At 41.5% G+C, this 20006-nt stretch overlaps 1 protein-coding gene across 1 annotated transcript in view; it reads left to right on the plus strand.

The window, feature by feature from the left end:
• LOC126417029 (dynein axonemal heavy chain 1-like) overlaps positions 1-20006 on the plus strand; it is a gene marked incomplete at its 3' end in the record, with an annotated part of 951942 nt that overhangs the window by 207321 nt on the left and 724615 nt on the right. Inside the window, exons 14-15 of the mRNA XM_050084920.1 lie at positions 1102-1233; positions 1420-1548. Of these exons, the coding sequence (XP_049940877.1) occupies positions 1102-1233; positions 1420-1548 (261 nt within the window). The remainder of the gene's footprint in view (positions 1-1101; positions 1234-1419; positions 1549-20006) is intronic.

Here is a 20006-nt window from a genome sequence, read left to right on the forward strand (position 1 = left end):
CATAATTACAACACCTGAAATCAAAATAATTTTATGCTGCCCACCCACCGTTTAAAACTTTATGTTCAAACTCCACATTATATGGGTATGAAAATTTATAACAAAGTGAAAGGAAGAGAATTGCTCAGTATAAATTTAGAAACACTGAAAAAATCCTTATATGAGAAACTAGTGCAGAAATGTTACTATTAAGTAGAAGACTTCATAAATGACAACATGAAAATTTGGGCAGGAGAGAGCAAGTACTTAGGACTGTCAATCTTAAAAGTTTGTTACTTTTGAAGAAAAATTATTAACTGCTTAATTAAGTAATTATTCAGTACTGTATATTATATTACTGGTATTATAAGGAAAACTGTAAACCAGTTTTTGTGTTTTGACTAGTCTTCTGTACTTTTAAGTCAATGTCTTGAAATTGTATGTTATGAGACAATAAACTTCTACTTCTACTTCTACTTCACAGTGTTTGGTTCATCTTTATCAACCCTCTCTTTCCTTTCACTGTCTTCCAGTTTTATTGACTTTCCAGTTTCCTAAGTGCTTCAATTTTCATATCATCATCACTGTCACCATCATCATAATTACTGCAAATGGTTTGTTTATCATAGCATGCACACGAGATTGGTTCTTGCAAATTCAGTACTGCAATTCACTTATTACCTTGGCCAGAAATTCCATTTTAAGTCTTTCCATGAATCTTTGCAGTAATTTAATTTCCTTTGAATTCAGTGCACTTAGTAGATCTGCACTTTCTGAGACATAAACAGTTACAGCATGACCAAGGATTGTCACTGATTGTGAATTTCATAAACTTTCAAACAGTTTTCGTGTATCCAACAATTAACAATTGACTCAGCCCATGAAATTCTGGTGATAACACATTTTTCACATTGAACTACCGATGTTTAAAAAAAGTATTAAAATATTAAACATTTTCCAGATGTTCTGCTAAAATTTTGCACTGTTTCTCTACATCATCTTTTTGGTGAATTTCATGTAGTTACTGCCTGAACCAGATAAAAAGTATTTCTTATAAAAAACTTGCCTGGAAATAGAACAATTTAGAGGTGTATAAATAATATATTACTTATTCATTTTCAGATTGGCTACGGTGGTATGATATCTGGATGGACAACCCTCTTATTAACATAGATGGAGAGATGATTGACAAAATGGTTTCTGAAATATACAAGACTATGCAGAAATCTATCAAAGTGTTCGCTGATATACCTGGTAAATTCCTCTTAATTCCAGTATATTATTGTGTGTCCTTTTTTATTTAGGTGTTTGGGTTAGGTGTAACTTGTTCAGTGATTATATTCATGTGGATCAGTAAATACTGAATTGAGCCATTTTATTACTTTTGCACATTATAAAGTAATAAGTAATGTTTCGGTTTCATCATGGTGATTTTTGTAGGTGTCCAAGCTATAGCTATGCAAGTAAGAGACCAAATGGAAGAGTTCAAGCCTCTAATCCCAATCCTCCAGGGTTTGAGAAATCCAGGAATGAAGCAGAGACATTGGAACCAGCTAATTGCTGAAACAGGTTATTATTGTGCATGTGATTTATGACTAGTATTTATATTTTATTGCTGTAATTCTTTACATATACTGTAAGTTGGTATGTGTTTTGTGTATGATGCTCATGTGCTTCAAAATGCTTTGACATGTATTTCTTGGTGTGGACATCAAAGATACACAAGCAGTGGATCTGTACTGGCATGTGGCATTGGAAAGTAGGAATTTTAAAATTCCCTTTATTGTACCTGTGTGCCAAAAAGAAAGCTTGCGACTGATATTGTGATGAGCTTTCTACTTTTTCTGTAGTTTATCAGTTTCACATGCTTGAAATGGAATTTTTGTAAATTATTTAAGATTGCAAACAGTTGTATTAATTGCAGACATTGTGTACTTTAATAATGTGTTTAGTTATGGAGTAGAAATGTTGAATAAAACACCTTTGAGAACTTTAGGATAAGAAATGTATCGTTGAAGCGTTAGTGGTGCATCCAAATAGCAATGTTTAAAGCTTGAAAGTTACGAATGAAAACTAGTCACTGGTTGAAACTTTGCAAGCATGCAAAAATGATGATTATATGGCATTATTGCACAGGAGACTAGTGTTTGCACTATTGATAGTACATTACTTGTGCATAGAGATTTGGGGTTCCAGTCGCTATCTGACACACAGTCTCAGTGTGTCAGAAGTGACCTTGCATCATAAACATTTCAAAAATGTCATTTCTGAAAGCTGTTATATTAAAAGCTCGTAGATTACATGTACTTTTTGTTCCAATAGATCCATAGTGAGGTAATCCTCTAGGATGTGGAACATGTCACAGAGCGAGAATGCACAAAAGATATTTACAAAGACAAATAAATATGCTAATGTACCTTCCACAGATCCTAAGTGAAACGGTCCTCGTGGACATATTTTAATTTAAAAGAAAAATAACATATTTGTCACAAAACATGTAAATGTTCAGTACACTGAGGGACATATGGTATTTATTAGGCTGTTGTAACCATGCATCATCAAGTAGAAAATTCATTTTACGACACTTATTTACTATGCACACATTACTGCACTGAATGCGTACAGTACTCAGATTGTATGTAATACTCATTTCATATTATTAGTAACTTATAGACATTAGTCAGTTCTGCTAAGAATTTTTGTCAGTGGAGTAGCAGGAGTTGACTGAAATTTTTTATGCCTGCTGGCAAGTTACTGAAAATGTGTGTTACTGAGTAAAGGACACCTTTCTCGACCAAAGTAAGTGACTTTGTCTTTGTCAAGATTATTCATATTTTTGGCATTAATTACATGAAAAGAGCTGTTGGTTTCAAAAGGCAATATATTTTTAATGATAAATGTCATTAAGGAATAAATATATTGGGGGAAAAAGAGTTAATGTCCTTTCAAAGTGCCGCCACGCAGTTACACGCGTCCTCTACATGCGGCGCTTTCTGCCAGCCATACAGCAGCAGCGCCACCTAAGCGGCCAGCCAGCCAGTGGCCGCTAGACTTGGACTCAGTTATGATTTGACTGTGAAAGTGTACACACGTCTTACTCTGTTTACTGCTGAGCTCTTACGTGGCCGACAGCCCCGCACGCTATTTCATCTTCTGCGGCCTTCCACCACACGGCCGCGGGTGCCTTTGCTTGGCCAGTTCACCACCAACGACCTTGTATGGGTACGGGGATATGGCAGGCTGCCAAAATGGAATCCTGGCCGCATCTTACGACACTGCGGCCAACGCCTGTATGAAATCCAGACGGACTCGGGTGTTGCAGTGCGTCATTCAGACCAGCTTCGGCCTCGTGTGCCGGCAACGCCTGTTTCGGATGCCGCTACACTACCTTCGGCTCTACCTGACGCTCAGGATACTGGAATCTCTCGTTACTCACAACACAGTCCTCTCATCATAATATTGGTGCCAGCACAAGAACTGACGCCACTAGGAGACGTGCCCATGCAGGAACCAGATGACCATCATCTGTAGGAGCCACTCTACTCTCCTCCTCCTCCTATGGACGTGGACACATCGCCCGTGTCTCCTGTTATAACAACCGGACTTGCCACAATGGGTAGATTGGTGCACGGGGCCCCAGCAGATTCGACCCCCACGTCTCCTGTCATCTCAACCTGTTATCATTGGGGACACTGTCCATATGGCAAGCCTCCTCCTCGAGACTTTACATTCAGTCAAACAACACTTGATTTCGTCGCGGCATCAAATGCGGGGCGTCTCTCATCGTTGTCTCGACCTACTTTTCCTCCTTATGACGAGACGGCGGAAGACTGGTCTGATTACGAAAAACGTCTTCGACAGCACTTCTTGGCATTTCATGTCACGGACGAACAACCATGTAAGTCTCTGTTCCTTTCCTGGATTTCACCTCAAATGTATCGGTTGTTGTCGCAATTGACTCCTTTGAAAGATCCTGTGTCTTTGTCCTTTGGTGAAATGTGCTCACTTCTGTCCGTCTATTTTCAATAGCAAACACATGTGGTAGTCTCTCGTGTTACCTTTTGTCATTGTCAAAAACAACGGAATCAATCCTATTGTGCTTGAGCTGCTGAACTTTACGGCCTCAGTAGAAAGTGTCAGTTTGTTACTGAAGTTCACAAAGAATCCTACACTGATTCCGTGGTACGGGATGCTATTATCCGATCGGAGCCCGACAAAGAAGTTAGGCAACAAGCCCTTCAGTTGGCAAATCTGACTCTAGATGAAGTCCTATCCATCGCTGAGTCTTTTGAAATTTCTTGTGCCGCTGGAGCGCAAGTAGAGGCATGGGGCGACGTCGGGGAAATACAGGTACAACCTCTGTGTGATGTTGAAGAAGTGTGTGGCGGTCCCCACCGGCCGACATGGCCGCAGTATGCTCCCAAGCGCAGCCTCGGCCTAATCGTAAACAAACCTCTAAGAAACTGCAGCAAAACCCATGGCAACTTCCTTCATGTCCGCGGTGTTTTGTGAAACATTCACAAGACGATTGTCCACAACGTTGGGCCGTGTGTCACAAATGCAAAAAAAAAAAGGGTCATGTGTTGTCCGTTTGCAAGTCCGACCACATACATGATGTTAATGAACATGACGCTGATTCTGATTCTGTGTTGTCTGTCAATTGTACTTCTTCCATTTCAGGGAAGTTATTCCTCACAGTCCAAATACTTGGTCGAGATGTTTGCATGCAGGTGGATACTGGTTCTGCTGCCACTACCATCAATTCTCAGACGTATCTTCAGTTGGGTTCTCCAATTCTGTCACCTGTCACTAGGCAATTGTTGTTGTTGTTGTGGTCTTCAGTCCTGAGACTGGTTTGATGCAGCTCTCCATGCTACTCTATCCTGTGCAAGCTCTTTCATCTCCCAGTACCTACTGCAACCTACATCCTTCTGAATCTGCTTTGTGTATTCATCTCTTGGTCTCCCTCTACGATTTTTACCCTCCACGCTGCCCTCCAATACTAAATTGGTGATCCCTTGATGCCTCAGAACATGTCCTACCAACCGATCCCTTCTTCTGGTCAAGTTGTGCCACAAACTTCTCTTCTCCCCAATCCTATTGAATACTTCCTCATTAGTTATGTGATCTACCCATCTAATCTTCAGCATTCTTCTGTAGCACCACATTTCGAACGCTTCTATTCTCTTCTTGTCCAAACTATTTATTGTCCATGTTTCACTTCCATACATGGCTACACTCCATACGAATACTTTCAGAAATGACTTCCTGACACTTAAATCAATACTGGATGTTAACAAATTTCTCTTCTTCAGAAACGCTTTCCTTGCCATTGCCAGCCTACATTTTATATCCACTCTACTTTGACCATCATCAGTTATTTTGCTCCCCAAATAGCAAAACTCCTTTACTACTTTAAGTGTCTCATTTCCTAATCTAATTCCCTCAGCATCACCCAACTTAATTAGACTACATTCCATTATCCTTGTTTTGCTTTTGTTGATGTTCATCTTATATCCTCCTTTCAAGACACTGTCCATTCCATTCAACTGCTCTTCCAAGTCCTTTGCTGTTTCTGACAGAATTACAATGTCATCGGCGAACCTCAAAGTTTTTATTTCTTCTCCATGAATTTTAATACCTACTCCGAATTTGTCTTTTGTTTCCTTTACTGCTTGCTCAATATACAGATTGAACAACATCGGGGCGAGGCTACAACCCTGTCTTACTCCCTTCCCAACCACTGCTTCCCTTTCATGTCCCTCGACTCTTATAACTGCCATCTGGTTTCTGTACAAATTGTAAATAGCCTTTCGCTCCCTGTATTTTACCCCTGCCACCTTTAGAATTTGAAAGAAAGTATTCCAGTCAACATTGTCAAAAGCTTTCTCTAAGTCTACAAATGCTAGAAACGTAGGTTTGCCTTTCCTTGAATCTTTCTTCTAAGATAAGTCGTAAGGTCAGTATTGCCTCACGTGTTCCAGTGTTTCTACGGAATCCAAACTGATCTTCCCCGAGGTTGGCTTCTACTAGTTTTTCCATTCGTCTGTAAAGAATTCACGTTAGTATTTTGCAGCTGTGACTTATTAAACTGATAGTTCGGTAATTTTCACATCTGTCAACACCTGCTTTCTTTGGGATTGGAATTATTATATTCTTCTTAAAGTCTGAGGGTATTTCGCCTGTTTCATACATCTTGCTCACCAGATGGTAGAGTTTTGTCAGGACTGGCTCTCCCAAGGCCGTCAGTAGTTCCAATTGAATGCTGTCTACTCCGGGGACCTTGTTTCGACTCAGGTCTTTCAGTGCTCTGTCAAACTCTTCACGCAGTATCTTATCTCCCATTTCATCTTCATCTACATCCTCTTCCATTTCCATAATATTGTCCTCAAGTACATCGCCCTTGTATAGACCCTCTATATACTCCTTCCACCTTTCTGCTTTCCCTTCTTTGCTTAGAACTGGGTTTCCATCTGAGCTCTTGATATTCATACAAGTCGTTTTCTTATCTCCAAAGGTCTCTTTAATTTTCCTGTAGGCAGTATCTATCTTATCCCTAGTGAGATAGGCCTCTACATCCTTACATTTGTCCTCTAGCCATCCCTGCTTAGCCATTTTGCACTTCCTGTCGATCTCATTTTTGAGACGTTTGTGTTCCTTTTTGCCTGCTACATTTACTGCATTTTTATATTTTCTCCTTTCATCAATTACATTCAATATTGCTTCTGTTACCCAAGGATTTCTACTAGCCCTCGTCTTTTTACCTACTTGATCCTCTGCTGCCTTCGCTACTTCATCCCTCAAAGGTACCCATTCTTCTTCTACTGTATTTCTTTCCCCCATTCCTGTCAATTGTTCCCTTATGCTCTCCCTGAAACTCTGTACAACCTCTGGTTCTTTCAGTTTATCCAGGTCCCATTTCCTTAAGTTCCCACCTTTTTGCAGTTTCTTCAGTTTTAATTTACAGTTCGTAACCAATAGATTGTGGTCAGAGTCCACATCTGCCCCTGGAAATGTCTTACAATTTAAAACCTGGTTCCTAAATCTCTGTCTTACCATTATATAATCTATCTGATACCTTTTAGTATCTCCAGGGTTCTTCCATGTATACAACCTTCTTTCATGATTCTTAAACCAAGTGTTAGTTATGATTATGTTGTGCTCTGTGCAAAATTCTACCAGGCGGCTTCCTCTTTCATTTCTTAGCCCCAATCCATATTCACCTACTATGTTTCCTTCTCTCCCTTTTCCTACACTCGAATTCCAGTCACCCATGACTATTAAATTTTCGTCTCCCTTCGCAATCTGAATAATTTCTTTTATTTCATCATACATTTCTTCAATTTCTTCATCATCTGCAGAGCCAGTTGTGGCATATAAACTTGTACTACTGTAGTAGGTGTGGGCTTCGTATCTATCTTGGCCACAATAATGCGTTCACTATGCTGTTTGTAGTAGCTTACCCGCATTCCTATTTTCCTATTCATTATTAAACCTACTCCTGCATTACCCCTATTTGATTTTGTGTTTATAACCCTGTAGTCACCTGACCAGAAGTCTTGTTCCTCCTGCCACTGAACTTCACTAATTCCCACTATATCTAACTTCAACCTATCCATTTCCCTTTTTAAATTTTGTAACCTACCTGCCCGATTAAGGGATCTGACATTCCATGCTCCGATCCGTAGAACGCCAGTTTTCTTTCTCCTGACAACAACAACCTCTTGAGTAGTCCCCACCCGGAGATCCGAATGGGGGACTATTTTACCTCCGGAATATTTTACCCAAGAGGACGCCGTCATCATTTAATCATACAGTAAAGCTGCATGCCCTCGTGAAAAATTACGGCTGTAGTTTCCCCATGCTTTCAGCCGTTCGCAGTACCAGCACAGCAAGGCCGTTTTGGTTGTTGTTACAAGGCCAGATCCGTCAATCATCCAGACTGTTGCCCTTGCAACTACTGAAAAGGCTGCTGCCCCTCTTCAGGAACCACACGTTTGTCTGCCCTCTCAACAGATACCCCTCCGTTGTGGTTGCACCTACGGTACGGCTCTCTGTATCGCTGAGGCACGCAAGCCTCCCCACGAATGGCAAGGTCCATGGTTCATGGACTAGGCAATTACGAACTTATAATAAACAGAATATTTATCTCTTGGGACAATTTGATGCTGAGGTATCTTACAAATCTGCCATTCGCACTGTTCCCATATTTGTGGTTGACCATGGTAACGAGGAGAATCTTCTTGGTTTTGATGCCTTTCACGTTTTTGGGTTCTCCATAGATGACTGTCAATATCGTCTCTGATGCTATTCCTTATGCTCAAGGGGATTCCTTGTCGATGACATTTTTGTCCCTTTTTTCTCCTGGGTTAGGCCATGCAAATGACTTTGAAGCTCATATCATGCTCAAACCCACTGCTTGCCTAAGTTTTTTCGGGCTCGGCCCATTCCTATGGCCCTTTGTGATCAGGTCAAACGGGAGCTGGATCTTCTCACTACTTCAGGGGTCTTGCTTCCTGTCACTTCCAGTGAGTGGTCCTCTCCTGTTGTTGTCGTTGCTAAGCCAAACGGTTATATTCGTCTCTGTGGTGATTTCAAAGCCACTGTAAATGCTCAATGCCTTATCGACACTCACCCTATGCCTCAACCTGAAGAATTGTTCACTAAACTTGCTGGAGGCCAGTATTTTTCTAAACTTGACCTGTCAGAAGCTTATCATCAACTTCCTCTCGACACTGCTTCCCGGCAGTTTCTGGTCCTTAACACGCCTTTCGGCCTCTATCAATACCAACGATTGCCATTCGAGGTTGCCAGCGCCCCTGCTCTCTTTCAGCGATTCTTGGAACAATTATTGCTCACTGTCCCTGGGTGTATAAATTACCAGGACGACATTGTTGTCATTGGCTCCACCATTGACGAACATCTTCAAAATCTCCGCACACTTTTTCATGTCTTACAGACTGCCGGTCTTCAGTGTAATTTTCAGAAATCAAAATTTTTTCATGCATCTGTCACGTACTTGGGGTTTCAACTCTTTTGGGATGGTATTCATCCGCTTCAGCAAACTGACGCTGTGATCGATGCCCATCCTCGCCCTACATCTGTTACGGAACTGCAGGCCTTCTTGGGGAAAATAGCATACTATCGCAAGTTTTTACCATCTGCTGCTTTGGTGGCTCAGCCGTTGCATCGCCTGTTGCATATAAACGTGTCTTTTCATGGTCCGCGTCATGCGATGTGGCTCTCCAGAAATTGAAGACTATGCTGAAACTGGCCCCGTGCCTGGCTACTTACTGACCTGGCCAATATCTTGTTCTTGCCACGGACGCCTCTCAATATGGCGTCGGTGCAGTCCTTGTGCACCGTTTTTCTGACGGATCTGAACAACCCATTGCTTATGCCTCCAAAACGCTCACGGATGCCCAACAAAAGTATTCTCAAATTGAAAAAGAAGCTTTGGCCATTATTTACGCTCTTCATAAGTTTCGTGTTTTTCTCTATGGATCCAAATTTCATCTTGTTATGGATCACAAACCACTTGTTTCCTTGTTTCATCCATCAACGTCACTTACCAACAAGGCTGCACACTGCCTCCAGCGTTGTACTCTTTACTTGTCTCGTTTCAATTATGAGATTCATTTCTGGCCAACGGCTCAACATGCAAATGCTGATGCTCTGTCTCGCCTTCCCATGGGTCCTGATCTGGCTCGAGGCTGCTACGGGTTCTGACCCTACCCTCTCCCGGGTTTTACGCTGTATTCAGAAGGGTTGGCCAGATCGTCCGTCCGCTAAGGCTTCTGATCTGTTGCGGAACTACTACGCTTTGCGTTACTGCCTCACGTTTAGGGATGGTGTTATCCTCCTTTCCACCGAAAATGCTTCGCCGTGTGTTGTGGTACTTGCGTCTTTGCATGCTTCGGTCTTGTGCCTCCTGCACCAAGGGCACTGGGGTGTCTCTCGCACAAAATCTCTGGCACGCTGTCATGTGTACTGGCCTGGCATTGACTCTGAAATCCCACACATGGTCACTGCCTGCGGCCCTTGTGCGTCACAGACCACTGCCCTGAAGTCATCTTTGTCACCGTGGCCTTCGCCTGAGAAGCCCTTGGAGCGTATTTATGCTGACTTTGCGGGACCTTTTTTAGGTACTTATTGGCTTCTCATTATTGACGCCTACTCTAACTTTCCTTTCATTGTCCGTTGCATGTCGCCTACCACCACAGCAACCACCAATGCTCTAGCTCACATTTTCTCTTTGGAAGGCCTTCCCTCTACTCTTTTTACTGATAATGGTCCGTAATTTGCCTCTTCCGATTTTGCAAATTTTTGTGCCCGTCATGGCGTCATGCATGTCACGGCCCCTCCGTTCCATCCACAGTCAAACGGTGAGGCTGAACGACTGGTCCACACATTTAAGGCTCAGATGAGGAAGCTCCTGACTTCTTCTGCTGATGATGTGCTTCTCCAATTTCTGGCTTCTTACCGTTTCACGCCCATTGGCGACCACAGCCCGGCTGAGCTCTTACGTCGCGGACAGCCCCGCACGCTATTTCATCTTCTGCGGCCTTCCACCTCATGGCCACGGGTGCCTTTGCTTGGCTGGTTCACCACCGACGACCTTGTATGGGTACGGGGATATGGCAGGATGCCAAAATGGAGTCCTGGCCGCATCTTACGACACTGCGGCCAACGCCTGTATGAAATACAGACGGACTCGGGTGTTGCAGTGCGTCATTCAGACCAGCTTCGGCCTCGTGTGCCGGCAACACCTGTTCTGGATGCCGCTACACCACCTTCGGCTCTACCTGACGCTCAGGATACTGGAATCTCTCATTACTCACAACACAGTCCTCTCACCATCATATTGGTGCCAGCACAAGAACTGACACCACTAGGAGACGTGCCCATCTGTAGGAGCCACTCTACTCTCCTCCTCCTCTACGGACGCGGACACATCGCCCATGTCTCCTGTTATAACAACCGGAATTGCCGCAATGGGTAGATTGGTGCACAGAGCCCCAGCAGATTCGACCCCCACATCTCCTGTCATCTCAACCCGTTATCATCGGGGACACTTCCATCCGTATGGTAAGCCTCCTCCTCGAGACTTTACGGCCAGTCAAACAACACCTATGGACCTTAGCAATCTACAGGCCACCTCCATCAAGACCTGTGCAAAAAATTCAAAGGGGGGCAAAGGGTTGTGACTCGCCGATCTTTGAAAGTGCCTCTACATGTGGCGCTGTCTGCCAGCCATGCAGCAGCAGCGCCACCTAAGCAGCCAGCCAGCCAGTGGCCGCTAGACTTGGACTCAGTTATGATTTGACTGTTATAGTGCACACATGCCTTACCCTGTTTACTTGGTCTGTGACTTTCATGTATTGCGTCTTCCTTGAAATATATTTGTTCAACTTGAAGTTATAACGGTTTGAGTAACAGATTCAGTTGCTTTTTGTATCTTACAAGATAACATTACTTTACTCCTTGAGTAATCCATGGCTTCCTTGTAGACTTTGGTCCAATTTGTGTTACTTTTGTTTGGGAGGGTGGGGAGGGGACAGTTTTCAAAAGAGGTTGGGACATTCTTAATAAAATTGTGGTATTTTTCATCCCTGCCACGAGTAGCCCATACATCCTCTCCATTTCATGTCTCTGAAGAGTTTCCTACACTTTTTATGTTACTAACCACCCCCTTGAACTCAGATTTAGTACCTTTCTATGCAGTATTAACATTTAACAAAAGGAATTGCATGCTGTGGTCTGAGAGACTATTTACTATTGATTTTGTAATATAATTTGTTCATTAGGTCTTTTGATAAAGATTCTGCCAGTAGCTATTTTTGAGTAAGTAGATACTGCAATTGGGAAGTTCACAGTAGGAATTAAGCTAAATCATAGATTTACGAACTGTAATAAATTGTTACTAGAAGAGCTTTTAAGAAAATCTATGGCTCAAATGGCTCTAAGCACTGTGGTACTTAGCATCTGAGATCATCAGTCCCATAGACTTAGAACTACTTAAACCTAACTAGCCTTAGGACATCACGCACATCCATACCCGAGGCAGGATTTGAACCTGCGACCAAAGCAGCAGCGCGGTTCGGGACTGAAGTGACTAGAACCACTCGACCACAGCGGCCAGCAAGAAACTCAATATTAAAACCATCAGCAACCTCTATTTATTTGTTTTTTTTTTCTGTTAAATAGGCCAATAAAGCTTGAAGGTGATTTATGAACAGATTAAAATTACCTGCTACAGATGATGCTCTAGGCCAAATTTATGAATGTTATGTTTTAAGTTTATGACAGTTCCTGATGAATATGGCAACTCCTCCTCCCTCTGTTCCTACTCTACAAAAGTGAGTTGTTAATGTGATTGCTGTAACATTTAATATATCTGTACCAGTGGTCACATGATATTCAGAGAGGCATGTTATGTCGACTGAGTTTGATGACTCTGATTCATTCACTCCTGCAGAAAAGTAGCTCATTAATTTTACTTCTTATCAATTGAAGGCATAAAGTCTTAAAATGAGTCCATGATGATATTTTTGGCACTTTATTTTACAGGTCTGTCTTGTTCACACAAACTTTTACACTTCGCTGTTTCCAGTTTTGGCTATTGCCATCTTCAAATCTGTTACGAAAACAAAATAGTGTCAAGGTTGCCACATGTTCGGGAAATGAGGGGAATCAGGGAACTTCAAACATGTGTGGGAAATCAGGAAAATTTGAAAATAAAAACACTAGAAAAATCTTGTTTTTTGTCTCAGTAGATGAAATGATTTGTTTACTGAGATGTCATGAATCGTTGCTAGCTGGGTGCACCCGAGTACATGTGCAACTTCCCTACTCCCTCATTCTCACTGCTTCTCCCCTTTCTACCACTCCCCTCAGCTTGCAGTCAGTGCTGCCACCACTTCTCACTGTTAGCCTAGGAGCTGCCAAGGGGAAGTAGGGAGGAATGAGGAGTAGTTCCCCCCCCCAGTCTGATTCTCAGGGACAGTTGATGCAGTGGTTGTAGATGGTGGTCGTGTGTCCATGGGAGGTGTGTGAATGTGTGTGTGCCCTCATTTTCTGACAAAGGCTACAGCCAAAAATTTAGTTATGAGAGTATGATTATCTTTTCTATGTGCCTCTCTGCGGCTCAGCTTTAATCTTTACAATGGATTGCTACCTATTCTAATTAGTATTGATTCTCAGAGTATTTGTGCAAGTTATCCATTGCATGGATTGTTCATCGCAGTCTCATTTCATCAACGTGGTGTCTGTGACACATGGATAGCTGGCCCCACAAGTGGACTTCCATGACAGGCCAAAACTGCAGGCCATTTCTGTGGGTATTTCTAATGGATTGAGCCTGCTGATCTGAAGCCAATCGTTTCTCACCAATGTGCAGGCCCTGCCTATCAGATTTAATCTCACTGACCTGCCCACAGGCCAGGTCTGTTTGTGTGTGATGTAATGCAGCGGATTTTCGTGATTTATCCATGGACCCAAGACTCCGGTGCTCCTCGGCAGGCCAGAGGCAATGGCTGATGGATTTCAGGAATTGTGACTGTCTCACTGCAAGTACTTTGGACAGTGTGGCATTTTATAGACATTTTATTTGTTCTAGTACATTTTTGACACTTTGAAAGTAATTTATATATTAGAAAGTATGGACAATAAGGAGAAGAAAACTATTATTCGCTGGCAGTTTGTACGCTATGTACTCATGTACTTCTTGAAATAAAAATCACACACTACTGTAAAATAATAGACATAACACTGTGGCAATAACCAACAATAACATAGTAAAACCAACATTTTATTGGCGGTCACCTACAGTGTTGGTTTATACAACTCTTCCCTGCCTTGTGCACTTCTTTCAAGAGGCCTACTTTTTCCTGAGGTTATTTCTGATGAAATCAATGAAGGTATTTTAAATCCATTTTGTGACTCCAAGGAAATGCGTATTTTTGTCACCAAATGTGTTTTGTTTTATTGAAATAAAATAGGTTTAAAGCAACCAACCAACCAGCCACCTAAAAACAGTTCATTATAAAAGATGTTGATGTTAGTACTTGAGACTTTTGGTCACGTGTTTAGAAATACAGAAGTCCTTACCTTTTACCTACCCTTGAGATCTCAAAATTTGTCATGGAAAAATGCTAAAACTTGTCTGGAAATCAGGCAGACATCAGGGAATTTCAATTGGGGTAACTTGTGGCAAGCCTGAGTGTGTAACCAGCTAAGTTCAATTTGCTGATGCTAAATCTGTAAAGGCCTGGTGCTACCTAAGAAAGATAAATAGTGTTTTACATGATTAACTCTCCTGCCACAAGAGTTCATATGAGGTCGATCATGATGTCAATCTTGATATACCTTGATGCTGATGCAGTCTTTACCAGGTCACATAGTACTGGTATATTGTACCCAGGATCTCTGTCACCCACTATAACCATGGCGTCACCCTTGGCGAAGTCTTTACTTAGTGATCCTAAATTCTCTGTCACCTGCCCAAGACCAGCAATGACATTTAAAAAACATGTGACCTGATATTGTGATCTTAGTTTATCTTGAAAAAATTGCCTACAACTCTAGCATGAGAACTACTTAACAACAAAAGTTTTTTTTTTTATCTTTACTTTTCAGTTTATTGCTGAAAGTCTGTTATGCCCTGTCTATACTTATATCTGCCCGAGACTCATCAGTTTCATACACAACACCATAAAGCAGTCAGATGAAGTTATGGCATTGTTCCTACTGTTAACTGATGCAGAATCTTTCCTATCCTTGTCTAATTAAGCCTGGAGGGCTACATAGCCTACAAAACCATGCCACTACAGTCACCCAAATGAAAAAAACTACAGCATCCATCACTTTAAACTCTGGAACTAACAATTCTGTGGCAAGTCAGGCACTTTGTGCTCATGATAAAAATAATAACTTAGTAAGATTAAGTCAGTTACATTACCTATAAACAAGAAAACATTTTTATAAACATTTGACCGATAAGCAGTTGCATGTAAACAAACAACTTGCACAAAGTTTCTGAACGAAACAACTGGAATACAATGTTAAGGAAAGAGAAGAAGATATAAGTGAAGATGAGATGGGTGATATGATTCTGGAAGAAGAATTTGACGAAGCACTGAAGGACCCAAGTGGAAAACAAGACCACAGAATAGGTGACATTCCCGCAGAATTATTGAGATCCTTGGTAGTCAGCCATGATGAAATTATTCCACCTGGTGTGCAATATATATGAGGCAGGTGAAATAACCTTAGACTTCCAAGGGTATAATTATTCCAATTCCAATGAAGATGGATGCTGACAGGTGTAATCATTACCAAACCATTTCTTCAATAAGTTCTAATTACAAAATATTGCCACAAATTGCTTACAAAAGACCAATTTGGATTCCAGAGAAATCGATGACCACACAAGGCAATACTGCCCCTATGACCAGTCTTAGAAGATAAAATGAAAGACAAATCTATATTTATAGCATATATATAGATATAGGAAGACCTTTTGATGTTGATTGAACTACAGTCTGTGAAATTCTGAAGGTATCAAGGATAAAATACAGAGAAATAAAGGTATCTTTGACTGAGCTGCAGTTGTGAGAGTTGATGTACATGGAAGGAAGATGGTAATTGAAAAGTTCAAGTAAGCAGTAAAGAAAACTGCAGAGAAATTTGGAAAGAGAAAAGTTCCAGGAGATAAGTAAATGCTTCAGGATTGCCCTTGACAATGTAGTTGTCACACAAGGCAAAGACTGAAAAGATCAATTGAACAGAGTTTATAGTGTCTTGAAAAAAATTATTCAGTGAACGTCTGTGGAATCCTACTCAAAATATTATCTACACACTCCCCCATATAAGCCTTAGAAGTTTGTAACAAGAATTTCTGAACAGCCTGTATGTTTCCATAACAACTGTTGTTGTGGTATTCATTTCAGACACTGGTTTGATGCAGCTCTCCATACTACTCTATCCTGTGCAAGCCTCATCATCTCCGAATAACTACTGCATTGGAACCTACATCCCTCTGAATCTGCTTACTGTATCCATCTCTTGGTCTCCCTCTACGATTTTTACCCTCAACGCTTCCCTCCAGTACTAAATTGGTGATCCCTTGATACCACAGAATTTGTCCTACAAACCGATCCTGTCTTCTAGTCAAGTTATGCCACAGATTCCTTTTCTCCCCAATTCTATTCAGTACCTCCTCATTAGTTACGTGATCTACCCATCTAATCTTCAGCATTCTTCTGTTGCACCACATTTTGAAAGCTTCTATTCTCTTCTTGTCTAAACTATTTATCATCCATGTATCACTTCCATACATGACTACACTCCATACAAATACTTTCAGAAATGACATCATGACACTCAAATCTATACTCGATGTTAACAAATTTCTCATTTTCAGAAACACTTAACCTTGCCACTGCCAGTCTACATTTTATATCCTCTCTACTTCGACCATCATAAGTTATTTTGCTCCCCAAATAGCAAAACTCATCTACTACTTTAAGTGTCTCATTTCCTAATCTAATTCCCTTAGTGTCACCTGATTTAATTCACTTACATTCCATTATCCTCGTTTTGCTGTTGTTGAAATTCATCTAATATCCTCCTTTGAAGACAGTGTCCCTCCCGTTCAATTGCTCTTGCAGATCCTTTGCTGTCTCTGACAGAATTACAATGTCATTGGCAAACCTTAGTTTTTATTTCTTCTCCATGGATTTTAATACCTACTCCAAATTTTTCTTTTGTTTCCTTTACTGCTTGCTCAGTATACAGACTGAATAACATCAGAGATAGGATACAACCCGGTCTCACTACCTTCTCAACCACTGCTTCCGTTTTGTGATCTTCCGCTGTTATAATTGCCATCTGGTTTCTATACAAACTGTAAATAGCCTTTCACTCCCTGTATTTGACCCCTGCCACCTTCAGAATTTGAAAGAGAGTATTCCAGTCAACATTGTCAAAAGCTTTCTCTGAGTCTACAAATGTTAGAAACATAGGTTTGCCTCTCCTTAATCTACCTTCTAGGATAAGTCATGGGGTCAGTATTGCCAAAATTTTTACAGACTACAAACTGATCTTCCCTGAGGTCGGCTCCTACCAGTTTTTCCATTCATCTGTAAAGAATTCGAATTAGTATTTTGCAGCCATGACTTATTAAACTGATAGTTTGGTAATTTTCACACCTGTCAACACTTGGTTTCTTTGGGATTGGAATTATTATATTCTGCCTGAAGTGTGAGGGTATTTCACCTGTCTCATACATCTTGCTCACCAGATGGTAGAGTTTTGCCATGGCTGGTTCTCCCAAGGCTATCAGTAGTTCTAATGATATGTTGTCTACTCCCGGGGCCTTGTTTTGACTTAGGTTGTTCAGTGCTTCACACAGTATCGTATCTCCCATTTCATTTTCATCCACATCCGCTTCCATTTTCATAATATTTCCCTCAAGTACATTGCTCTTGTACAGACCCTCTATACGAGATGCTATCCAAAATTTTTGGGACTGGTGCTGCCATATGTTGAAACCTTACCTTTGGACTAATGGTCACCATCACCCTTGAAGTAGTTACCATCTGCATGTACACACCAGTCCCAGCGCTTCTGCCACTGGTCAAATGTTTTCTGGAAGTCCTGTTTTTTGAGGGTGTTTTTCACTGCCAGTGATCCTTCTTTGAATCCTCTCTAGATTGTCGAACTGACGACCTTTCAACTTGAGTTTCAGTTCTGGGAATAGTGCGAAGTCGCAAGGTGCCAAATCTGGTGAGTATGGTGGGTGGGGTTCAACCGCCATGTTATTTTTTGCCGAAAAGCTCCTGATGAACAAGGGCATGTGACAGGGCGCATTGTTGTGATGCAGCAGCCAGTTCCCTTGATGCCAAAGTTCAGGCCTTTGTCAGCACATGTTTTCACATAACCATCACAAAATGTCACAGCAGTACATGTAATTCACTGTTTGGTTGGTGGGACGAATTCTTTGTGCTCAATTCCCTTGGTATCAAAGAAAATGATGATCATGCTCTTCACCTGTCTCGTTTTTTTTGGGTCTTGGAGAGTCTGGGCTCTTCCACTGGGACGATTGTTGCTTTGTCTCTGGGTCATAAACGTAAATCCAGCTCTCGTCACCGGTGATAACAGTGATCAGTGATCAGTCAACATTCATTGACATGTCCCATAACCAATACCCACTTTATCCACAAGGTCTTGAATGGTTCAACGTTGATCTGTACGAACCAATTGTTGAAGTTTGGCAACAATGTCTGGCATTGAGCAGCTAATTGGCCTTCCAGTGTGAGCACCATCTTTGACATCGTCTATATGGCCGGCCCTGAACCAAGTGTGCTACTCAAACACATGCGTACGGCTCATGTTCTGTCCCCCAAACACTTGTTGAATCATTGCAAGGGTCTCCGTAGGACTTCTACCGAGATCCACACAGAATTTGGTACACACACGCTGCTCTGTTCGGGGATCCATCATGAAATTGCCACACATCAAACACAGATTATTTCAGAAATCACTGCGGACACACAACACGTCCTCCAAGCTGAATGCCACTCCGCACACTGACTCATCAGATATGCAGCTCTCGCTACCTAGCGATGCAAAGATCCACTACTCCTACTTTCCAGATAGCACCAACACTCCCGAAAATTTTGGATTCCATCTCATATGCTCCTTCCACCTTTCTGTCTTCCCTTCTTTGCTTAGGAATGGTTTTCCATCTGAGGTCCTGATATTCATACAAGTGGTTCTCTTTTCACCAAAGGTCTCTTTAATTTTCCTGTAGGCAGTATCTATCTTACCCCTAGTGAGATATGCCTCTACATCCTTACATTTGTCCTCTAGCCATCCCTCCTTAGCCATTTTGCACTTCCTGTCGATCTCATTTTTGAGACGTTTGTATTCCTTTTTGCTTGCTTCATTTACTGCATTTTTATATTTTCTCCTTTCATCAATTAAATTCAGTATCTCTTCTGTTACCCAAGGATTTCTACTAGCCCTCGTCTTTTTACCTACTTTATCCTCTGCTGCCTTCACTATTTCATCCCTCAAAGCTACCCTACTTCTTCTACTGTACTTCTTTCCCCCATTCTTGTCAATTGTTCCCTTATGCTCTCTCTGAAACTCTGTACAACCTCTGGTTTAGTCAGTTTATCCAGGCCCCATCTCCATAAATTCCCACCTTTTTGCAGTTTCTTCAGTTTTAATCCACAGTTCATAACCAATAGATTGTGGTCAGAGTCCACATCTGCCCCTGGAAACATGTTACAATTGAAAACCTGGTTCCTAAATCTCTGTCTTACCATTATATAATCTATCTGAAACCTGTTAGTATCTCCAGGTTTCTTCCATGTATACAACCTTCTTTTATGATTCTTGTACCAAATGTTAGCTATGATTAAGTTATGCTCTGTGCAAAATTCTACCAGGCGGCTTCCTCTTTCATTTCTTATGCCCAATCCATATTCACCTACTATTTTTCCTTCTCTCCCTTTTCCTACTATCGAATTCCAGTCACCCACGACTATTAAATTTTTGTCTCCCTTCACTATCTGAATAATTTCTTTTATCTCATCATACATTTCTTCAATTTCTTCGTCATCTGCAGAGCTAGTTGGCATATAAACTTGTACTACTGAAGTAGACGTGGGCTTCATGTCTATCTTGGCCACAATAATGGCCACAATAATGCATTCACAATAATGGGCACAATAATGCATTCACTATACTCAAGAGGACATCGTTATCAGGAGAAAGAAAACTGGCGTTCTACGGATCAGAGCGTGGAATGTCAGATCCGTTAATCGGGCAGGTAGGTTAGAAAATTTAAGAAGGGAAATGGATAGGTTAAAGTTAGATATAGCGGGAATTAGTGAAGTTCGGTGGCAGGAGGAACAAGACTTCTGGTCAGGTGATTACAGGGCTATAAATACAAAATCAAATAGAGGTAATGCAGGAATAGGTTTAATAATGAATAAAAAAATAGGAGTGCGGGTTAC

Source organism: Schistocerca serialis, chromosome 8 (genome assembly GCF_023864345.2).
Source record: "Schistocerca serialis cubense isolate TAMUIC-IGC-003099 chromosome 8, iqSchSeri2.2, whole genome shotgun sequence".
Classification (NCBI taxonomy): Eukaryota; Metazoa; Arthropoda; class Insecta; order Orthoptera; family Acrididae; genus Schistocerca; species Schistocerca serialis.